Source organism: Aegilops tauschii, chromosome 1, assembly GCF_002575655.3.
Source record: "Aegilops tauschii subsp. strangulata cultivar AL8/78 chromosome 1, Aet v6.0, whole genome shotgun sequence".
NCBI lineage: Eukaryota > Viridiplantae > Streptophyta > Magnoliopsida > Poales > Poaceae > Aegilops > Aegilops tauschii.
The window spans coordinates 504789631-504799156 of NC_053035.3; the positions used below are offsets into that span (position 1 = coordinate 504789631).

The 9526-nt window shown below is 48.2% G+C and overlaps 2 protein-coding genes across 2 annotated transcripts; both read left to right on the plus strand.

Moving 5' to 3' along the window:
• The first annotated feature begins 6727 nt into the window (after positions 1-6727).
• On the plus strand, positions 6728-7168 carry LOC141039223 (uncharacterized). The gene has a single exon (XM_073506560.1). The coding sequence runs from the start codon at positions 6728-6730 to the stop codon at positions 7166-7168; it is 441 nt and encodes a 146-aa protein (XP_073362661.1).
• A 23-nt stretch (positions 7169-7191) lies between these two features.
• LOC141039224 (uncharacterized) lies at positions 7192-7722 on the plus strand. The gene is made up of 2 exons (XM_073506561.1): positions 7192-7327; positions 7466-7722. The coding sequence occupies exons 1-2, from the start codon at positions 7192-7194 to the stop codon at positions 7720-7722; spliced, it is 393 nt and encodes a 130-aa protein (XP_073362662.1).
• The last annotated feature ends 1804 nt before the right edge of the window (positions 7723-9526 follow it).

Consider the following 9526-nt stretch of genomic DNA (forward strand, 5'->3'; position numbering starts at 1 on the left):
ATATCTTGTACCGGATGGCTTGCATAATCATTCTTACGTTGGCATCCAAATCCTCCAAATTCAAGGCCAATATCTTGGTGTCCTTCGCATTGGCTGCGATCTGCACCTTCTTGTTTTTTTTGTGTGTGGATGTGCACCTTCTTCTCTTCGAGCATGGCATTCTTCTTTGTCGCCTCCATCAACAATTTGAATCTCTCCGCTTTTTTCCCTCCTTGTCCTTGGTGTCGGAGCGCTTGATTTATGCCTCCTCCTTCTTCGGCATGATGTCCGCGAACCTCTCTATCATCTTGACTGCCGCACCTTCTCACTTCGCCCTCTCCTCCTCCCACTTCTTTCCCTGGAACCCTCTTCTAACCTTCTTTGGCGGTTCTGTGTTGGGTCTTTTTTTCTTAAGGAGGACATCCCCCGGCCTCTGCATCAGAATAACTCTTGCTTGGGAAGTTCATTCGTCTGCTCCCATGAAAAAAAAGGTTCATTCATCTGCTAATAAATACTCCCTCCGTCCGAAAATACTTGTCATTGAAATGGATGTTTCTAGATGTATTTTAGTTCTAGACACATCCATTTTGATGACAAATAATTCCGGACGGAGGGAGTAGCAGGTCATGTAGTTGAGGTACGGGCTCAATGTGCTGTCCGTCAGACCACCTCCCAAGCCATCGAGGAAGAAACCAGTGTTTTGAGATCAAATATGTGGTTTTCTTGCAATCTCCTACAGAGGCTCTCGTGGATAATTTGGAAGCTCACTTTTGAGAGATGGTACCATTAATTGAAGGGATCCTACCGCGGGTCATCAATGCTATTTTCTGTTTTGGTTATACCGTGAAAGAGCAAGATGTATATATTTCTTCTCCTTTGTATCACTAAGAAATTCTTCACATGTATTTCTTTTTCATACTTATTACTAGGTTCAAGGTGATCACAAAACTATCAGTGGCACGAACGTCGAACGGGTTGTGCATGCACATGCTTATTACTGCAGGATTATGGTTGATGGTAGATGCTCCAGATGCATAGATGGAACCCGTCCAGACAAAAGAAAAAGGACAAGAAGGTGGCACCATTTTTCATCTGTGTGCAATTTCTAGAACTGAGAGATTTGGTTGAATCTGATCTAAGATGTGTGTGCATTGCAGTTCCACGTGCCAATGAAAGATTGCTCTTCGTAAACAAGTACATTACATCATATGTAACTCGGGAATGGTGGCATGTCAAGAGCAGGTAAAAACTTGATGGTAGGTGCCTTCGCCTACAGAGTTAATTCCTTGTTGTAGCACTTACACCATTTAAACTTTTCCACCTTTAGGATAAATCTTGGATATAAGCTTCTGTTATGTAGAAATGGCATCCTTCGAGAAAGTTATTTGGAAGTAATGCCCTCTTATCTATCATTATTCTGTCTTTATGAAATGTTTCGATTGTGTGCCAAAGTAACATGATAACATGTTCTACTTACATAGTTCCGTTTTTCATTTGTACTGTGTGGATCATACATTTGAGGCTTTAAGTTTCATCAGCTACTAAAAAATAATACTACGGTTTTTCATCAGCTACATTTGAGTATTTTGTTATTTTGCCTTTCTGACATTTCTTAATAGTTGATGAAAATTCTTTCTTACGCACTTTGCACATTTCGAAACAAAAACGTAATTGATGTGTCTCATGTTGTAGTAGATGAAGTACATGCTCGTGTATGTTCTTTCTTTATGTGTTATAAAATGTCTTTGCTTCTCCCTATATGATAGATGAAGCATATGGTTAATCCTGATTTGCCCCTTTCAGAGCGACATCTTGCTGATTGTTTTTAGGAGTCTTGTTGACAAACCCTATAATCAACCAGGAAAGAAGCTGACAGTGATTCTCATGTTGTGTACATTCCCTTACACATTTTTTCTTATTTCTTTTCTTATTTGCAGTTTCTTGTTGCGTTGATTATTATGAGATCTGTTTATTTATTTCTTGTTGCTTTAACTTCAAGTCAGCAACTGTTGGTTCCAGCCTATTTGCACGATACTTTGGAGACTCCCCTGTGATTAGTGTTGAAGGAAAACACACCGGGTTTCAGCTCACTTCTTTGAAGATGTTTTATGATAAAATTGAGTACTGTCTGACTGCCCTGGCCCACACAAAAATCCCACCAGCCTCTCCCGCTCTTTCCATCGACCGCGTGCCGCGCCACATTCATGCCGGCCCAAAACATGCAGCAGACGACATTGCTGGAGGGTGGCGTAGGCGGATGTGACCACTCGGGCGCCGCTGCTTCAATGCGGACGCCGCGTCTCGAGAAATCAACTCATGCCACTGCGCCACATTGAAGTGGGCTCCCTGTCCCTTCGTCTGGCCTGTCCGCGGCTATTTAAGCCATGCGCCGGTGACGCACAGAGCCGCACTCCCCCTCCCCGAGCACCGCCCCTCCCCCTCTCCGTCACCGTCCTCGGTGCGCGCCCGCATGAAGCGGGAGCCGGCATCCCCCACTCCGACGGTTGAAGGACGAACCGGCGTCCCTGCCGCGTAACCGTGGCATCCACATCTGAGGCCACGTGAAGAAGCTACGTCCCCCAGCGCCTCTGCCGCATCAAGGATGAGCCGACGTCACCCCCCTCCCCCCCCCCCCCCCCCCGCACATCCGGTACACGCGGATTGACAGGCCCTCGTCACCACCATGCCACCATCGTCGCCCGATAAAGGAGGAGTTGTCGCCCGTGATCACGAAGGCGCGTGGTCACCTCCTCCACTACCTCGGAGTAGGGTTGTAAGAAAAGTTCGAGGCTCGTGAGCCGCTCAAGTTCGACTCGAAAAAAAATCAAACGAGTATGAGCACTTTATGTAGCTCGGTTGAGAAACAAGCTGATCTTGAGCTAGCACTCGCTCGCTTGATTTTAGCTCGATAACTCGATATCGTATAAGTATAACCTTTATGTCTATTACAAAGACTTAGGATCATTTATTGCTATATATGTTGTGTATGATTTTTTTCTTTCTTTATTTTACCTACTAGCAAACAAGAAAATTAAACATGAAGAAAAATTAGTCTCAATATAATATGATACGTGGCCAACCATGCGTTCAATATCTTGCAATTCTGGCCAAGTCTGAGGGCAGACTGATCTTCATTCTCTTTTTCTGCTAGCTCATCCACAATCTTTTGTTATTAATTACTAGCCTTCCATTGAGAAAGAATAAGTCGAATTCTATAGTGATTTTTTTATGTCGTGGCTTATTTTTTTAATATTTGCCTTAAATTATTTTAAAACGCATCTTATTTAGCTCGAGATTGACTCGAGATCGTTACAAGCTGAGCACAAGCTGCTTTTCACAGCTCGACCCTGAGCTTCGCTTATTTTGAGCTCGCTCGAATTTTAGTGTGAATTGAGCTGAATCTAGTCCAGCTCGCTCGAACTCGACTCGTTTGTAGCCCTATCTCGGAGGAGGTGGTTACGGCGGTGCCTTTGGCTCGAGGGCCGTCGCATCCGAGGCAGAGCGCGCGACGAGCGGCAGGGGAGGTATGACCGATGCAATGCCGGTCGCCCCTCCATGTTCGCCAAGACCGACGTGGTGCCGGAATGGGCCCGCAACGACCCATACCTCACCGTTGTGTGGGCGCTCGATCGTTCCGTCACCACTGCGAAGACGGCAGCCAGGCATCGTCGCCGCCTTGACAACGAGCTCATGAAGATCGGCGAGGAGTGGTCGCCTAGCGGCGGCTCCGCCAACGCTGGCAGGGACAAGGCCGCCACCGTGGCCCCGCCGGCGCCACCGGCAGTGTCCAAGGTGAGCAGGGCAGTCGCCGGACAAAGCTGTCGCGACCCTCTGACGGCCTTGCGCCGCTGCAGGGACAACGACCACGATGGCATGGATGACGAGGACGGTGTGACAGGACAGGGCGGCCACGCAGTACGAGGTGGTCGTTTGATAAGGGTTTATGTTTTTTTATAGTTTTTAGTAAAACGATTGGGAAATTGTACGTTTATGTAAATTATGTCTAAACTTTAATGAAATTCGTTGTGTTTACATGAATTTCGTTCGGTAAATTTAAAAAAGGTAATTGAAATGTATGAGGACAGCGTTGGATGCTGGCTCGCACATCAGTGTTCACGGATTGGTTTCGTTCGCGTACAGATGGCCGAACAAATTTGCGGCTCGCACGATTAGAGCAAGTATAATAGAACTGAGTCAGCGGGCTACAAGGAATAAACTAGTATATTTCTACTTAGAGTAAGTATAATAATGCCTAGTCAGCTGGCTACAAGCTGTTCCACCTCAGACAAAGTCCAGCTGGAGGGAAGAGAAGACAGGAGAGAGAAGGGAGCGGGCGCTCCGTGAGTCGCCGGCTGTAGCGCAAGGCTCGAGACAAATAAACTGCATGCAAGGGCTTAAACTAGCGCAGCTTCCTCCTGTCCAATCAATTGCATTTTTCTCTTTGCCATGCATGTAGACATTAATTACTATAGCTAATGCCTACAGCCAGCTTTGTTATACGAGAGTTCTTTCTTGGTGGCTACAAGTGACCTGGCATTCATATAGAGCCCGTTGCCGGCTCTTCTATTAACCATGCTCTTAGTTGGAGGAAAGAGAAGAGGAGAGAGAAGATAAGCGGGTTCTTTGTGAAGAGCAACTCTAGCACGTGCTCCTAGGCACTTTGGGAGAATGAAAGGTGGACCACATAATAAAAAAGTAATACATTCTTTTGATCTACTATGGGGGTGTTTGGTTCAGGGACTTTTTAGTCTCAGAGACTAGAAAAAGTCCCTAAAAAGTCCCTAGGGACCAAACGGGAGGGACTTTTTCTACAGGGACTAGAAAAAGACTCTACTAGAGAGTCTTTTTTATTAGTCCCTGGGACTAGAAAAAGTCTTAGGACTTCTGAACCAAACACCCCCTATTGTATATGTTGACTACTATAAGACTAACCACAGTGGGAGTAACTTCATCAGTAATATCGAGTCCAACTCAGCAAAATTGCTTATGTGGCAGTGAGTTAATGAGGAGAGAGATAGTTATATTAACTTTACTGTAACATCACATGTCCCAATGCAATATGAGTCTATAACCTAATAAATGAAGTTTTGCATGTTACCACACTTATGTTACTGGTAGTAACATAGTTTAGGGATATATGTATATTACTATAGTGTATGTTACTCACCATTATGACTAGTTTAAGATGGACTGTAGATGACATGACACTGGCTTATACTCCCTCCGTTCCTAAATATAAGTCTTCTTAGACATTTCAAATAGACTACAACATACGAATGTATGTAGACATATTTTAAAGTGTAGATTCACTCATTTTGCTTTGTACGTAGTCACTCGTTGAAATCTCTATAAAGACTTACATTTGAGAACGGAGGGAGTAGCCAACAGCTAGCTATACTATTAACCATGCTCTTAGTTCACGCGGCCGCCGGTACAAGCACTCGCATTAACCTGCCGCGCGATTATTATTATTTTTGTTTTGAGAATCACCGCGCGGTAAAAACGGCAACAATCTGACCTGACCTGGTACGTTACCCGAATAGTATAGTACGGGGTGGATCCGCTACTCCCGAACGGGCAAGGGCCCGAAAAGGTGTGACGTTCGCATGCCGTGAGCGCGTGAGGACAAGCGCATGCAGGCGCAGCCGTTCGATTCGTCAACGCCCCAATCCCACGGCTCGCAACTCGCTCCACGAAGCACACGATCCGTGTGCTCGCGCCTAATTGGCCGAGCACCGATCGCCTCATGTGGAGTGCTACTGCTTGCACGTTATTACTACAGTACAAATCAACGTCAGGTAACATGTACCGCGCGACATCTACACCAACAAACTCTATCAATTTTTTTTTTTAAAAACTCTATCAGTATAAACAACTAAAACACCTACACCTCCCCGCAAAAAAAAAAAACTAAAACACCTACACCAACAAACTCTAACAGTTAAAAAAAACCTGTACAAACTCTATTCTCTCAATGAATAAAATAAATGTTCTCTACAAACTCCAAACATACGTGACACGCATGCAAGAGGTTTGTCTAAATGGGTTTTTGAATTTGAAACTTGTCTCGATGGTCTTTTGGGCCTTTCGAGACCTTTTATGAAGAGATGTCTCGCGGACAATGTCGTTGATATCAAAAAGACAATAAGGTCAACTCCACCGCGCGACCCCATCTTGTCCGCGTGCGTCCGTTTGGGGTAAAACGGACGAATAGCGCGGCCCAACGCGCGGCCTCAAACGGACAAATGTCCGGAATCCGTCCGTTTTCGACCCATCCCCGGCCCAAAGTTGCGCTCGGTTTGGGGTGAAACGGACGCGCGCGGACGGCCGCTACGCACGCCCTTGTCCCCCCCTTGGCCCGCCTATCGGGGACACTAGCAGTCCCTCCCTCCCAACGCTTCGACCTTCTCTCTCCCGCCCCGCCGCCGGCGCCGCTGCTATTCTCCGGCCGCCTCCGCACCGTGCAGCCCCCGGCCGTCCATACCAAACCACGTGTGGACATGGCCGCCACCACGCCCGCGCTTTCGCCGTAGTTTTGGCCGACGATCGGAGGAGGTTTGGCCGTCGCCGTCTTTGCCGGTGGCGGAGGAGACACGACCGCCGGCGACGTACCACGGCGGCCGCAGCAGCTTCCGACGACTCCAGAGCGGCCAATAGCCGGCGCCAACCACCCCTGCTGCGTCGAGGTGATCATCGCCGCCTCTTCGCCACCACGACCGCAAGGTGTTCGACATTTGCCCACAAAGGTATGGACAGTGGAGACGAGTTCTTCTTCCACCACTTCCTTTGTTCATCGGACGATTCGTCGTCGGATGATGAAGATCTTGTGGTGGCTGCACTGGTCGTTCACGACCACATTCAACGGCAGCTTCCTCGGTACAGGGGGTCAGTCCCTGGCCGTGCTCCCAACTTGAACCGCAACAGGGAGAGAGGCCACGCCCTGCTCTATGCCGATTACTTTTCCAACAAACCGCTCTTCAAGCCGGATAAATTCCGTCACCGTTTTCGAATGGCAAGGCATGTGTTCAATCGTATCCGAGAGGGAGTGGTTGCTCATGACCCATACTTCGTGTGCAAGACAGATGCCCTTGGCAAGCTTGGGTTCTCCTCTTACCAGAAATGCACCGTGGCCGTCCGCATGCTTGCGTATGGAATTCCAGGCGATCTGGTGGATAGTACGTGCATATGAGCGAGACAACATGTCTAATGTCAATGTACAAGTTCTGCCAGGCTGTGATCGAGGTGTTTGGCCCAGAGTACTTGAGGCAGCCAACTGCCGCTGATACAGAGAGATTGTTGGCGACCAACGCAGCTAGAGGCTTTCCAGGCATGCTTGGCAGCATAGATTGTATGCACCGGGAGTGGAAGAACTGTCCATTTGCTTGGCAGGGCCAGTACAAGGGGCATGTCAGCGAGTGCACTGTCATATTAGAAGCGGTGGCATCGCAGGATCTTTGGATATGGCATTCTTTCTTCGGCATGGCAGGTTCTCACAATGATATCAACATGCTGCAACGTTCTCCAGTCTTCGCGAGGCTTGTAGAAGGCCGCTCCCCACCTGTCAACTTTGAGATCAACGGCCACCAGTACAACAAAGGATACTATCTAGCTGATGGTATATATTCTCAGTGGTCAACTTTTGTGAAGACAATCTCGAAACCCCAAGGTGAGAAGAGAAAGAGATTTGCCCAAATGCAAGAGAGTGCTAGAAAGGATGTGGAACGTGCTTTTGGTGTGCTTTAATCCCGATGGGGCATCGTTCGATACCCTGCACTGTCATGGGATGAAAGGAAGCTTTGGGAGGTGATGACTGCTTGTGTGATCATGCATAACATGATCGTCGAGGACGAGCGTGATGACAGTATCTTCGACCAAGGATTTGATTTTCAAAGTGACAATGTTGAGCCCCTACACCAAGAACCGGCCACGTTTGATCAGTTTGTCCAGTTCCATCGTGAGTTGCGTGATTGGCACACTCATAAGGCTCTTCAAAATGACTTGGTTGAGCACATGTGGGAGCATATTGGCAACCGATAGATGTATTGGTTCGTTTTATGTTCATTCAAGACAATTTCGATTTGGTTGTAAAACTATCTTTATTAGGGACAATTTTGATTGGGTTGTAAAACTATTTTAATTTTCAAACAATTAATATTTGGACGTGCAAACTTGTTTTCATATGAAAATATGGGCATTTTAGGCCCTAGCGGACGGGATGGGGCAAACGGATGCGGCCGCGCGCTGGGCGCACGGACACCGCATCCCAGGACAGGCCCGGACACGACCCCATTGCCCTACCCAAACGGACAGAATCAGGACAAAACGAACGTCCGTTTGGGGTCGCGCGGTGGAGTTGGCCTAACATCACGACATCTCACCCTGCGGTGTTTGGGATTGTTCCAACTTTGGCCGGCGCAAAAGCCTTGATCGGCTTGCCGATGTTGGCTGCAGTCTTGAAGGCACAGTCGTGACCTCTTCTTTGCGCCCCTTCTCGAATATCGGAAGAAACCCTAGGTCTGCTTCGCCGGACCGAACGGTGGAGGCCTCTCGGTGTCGTACCCTTCATGAAGGTATTGTCTTGGTTACTCGCGGGCGCAATGTACGACATCCGTGACACTCCCTCTCCGGTCCGGCCAGGTCCCGCATCCCACTTGCATATCTCTAGGCGTTTGAGGTGGGAGGTACATTGATCTGGTCAGTCTTGGTGTCATGGTTGTGCGAAGTAAGTGCCTACTGTTGGTCGCGACGTGGTCTAGATGTCATGTATCTCGTCTCTTTGCCTTCGCTGCTAGAGTTCGAGCTTAGAAAGTTTGTGTCGTGTCGTGTCGTGTCCGTGTATGCTCCTCCCACATCTAGTGTGATGTGCCTCCATTCTCTCATGTATGCCATTGTTGTTTCTTTCTATCTATCAATGAAATAATACGCAAGCTTTGCGTATTCATGAAAAAACTTTAATGATGAAGGTGTTTTTCCTAGGGCTCACTGGGTGGAGGAGGGACGAATGAGCATACCAAGGTCAAGGTTATCCCTGTAGTGAAGTGGACTCCGGGAGGGAGGAGTAGCGGTCAATTCCAACACGCCGACACATTTCGTTTGCACGCGTCTATTTGGATCGAAAGGGTTAGAAACATTGGCCCAATACGTCGACACAAATAGGTGGCCATCCTTTTTCGTCTGCCCGCGACCCATTTCCGGTCTAAATTTAGGCCGGGCTTGTGTCGTGCGGACGCAGGCGGCGCCCGCCCTTGTGTTCCCCCCTGGCCTGCCCATCGGTGGGACATCCACCTGCATTCCCCCTGTCCCAAAAAACCTCCCGCCCTCTAGCCCTCCTACCCACTCGCCATGGGGGACGTGCCAAACCCCTCCGCCACCGCTGTCCCCACTTCCACGGTCGACAGCGTGGCTGTCCGGCCCCGCCCCGTGCGCAAGAAGCATGCAAGGAATGAGTGTAAGACTTAGGGTTTGGAAAACTGCATGACACCCTAATACAGGTGTGGCTATCTCATATATATAGGTGTACACCATGTGTACAATACAAGATACAATC

Bases quoted from the DNA above. Each gene is read 5' to 3' on its own strand.
- LOC141039224 (XM_073506561.1), top strand. From the start codon at position 7,192: ATGTACAAGTTCTGCCAGGCTGTGATCGAGGTGTTTGGCCCAGAGTAC. The intron at 7,328-7,465 runs GTATGCACCGGG...TCGGCATGGCAG, and splicing joins CATGCTTGGCAGCATAGATT to GTTCTCACAATGATATCAAC.
- LOC141039223 (XM_073506560.1), top strand. From the start codon at position 6,728: ATGGACAGTGGAGACGAGTTCTTCTTCCACCACTTCCTTTGTTCATCG.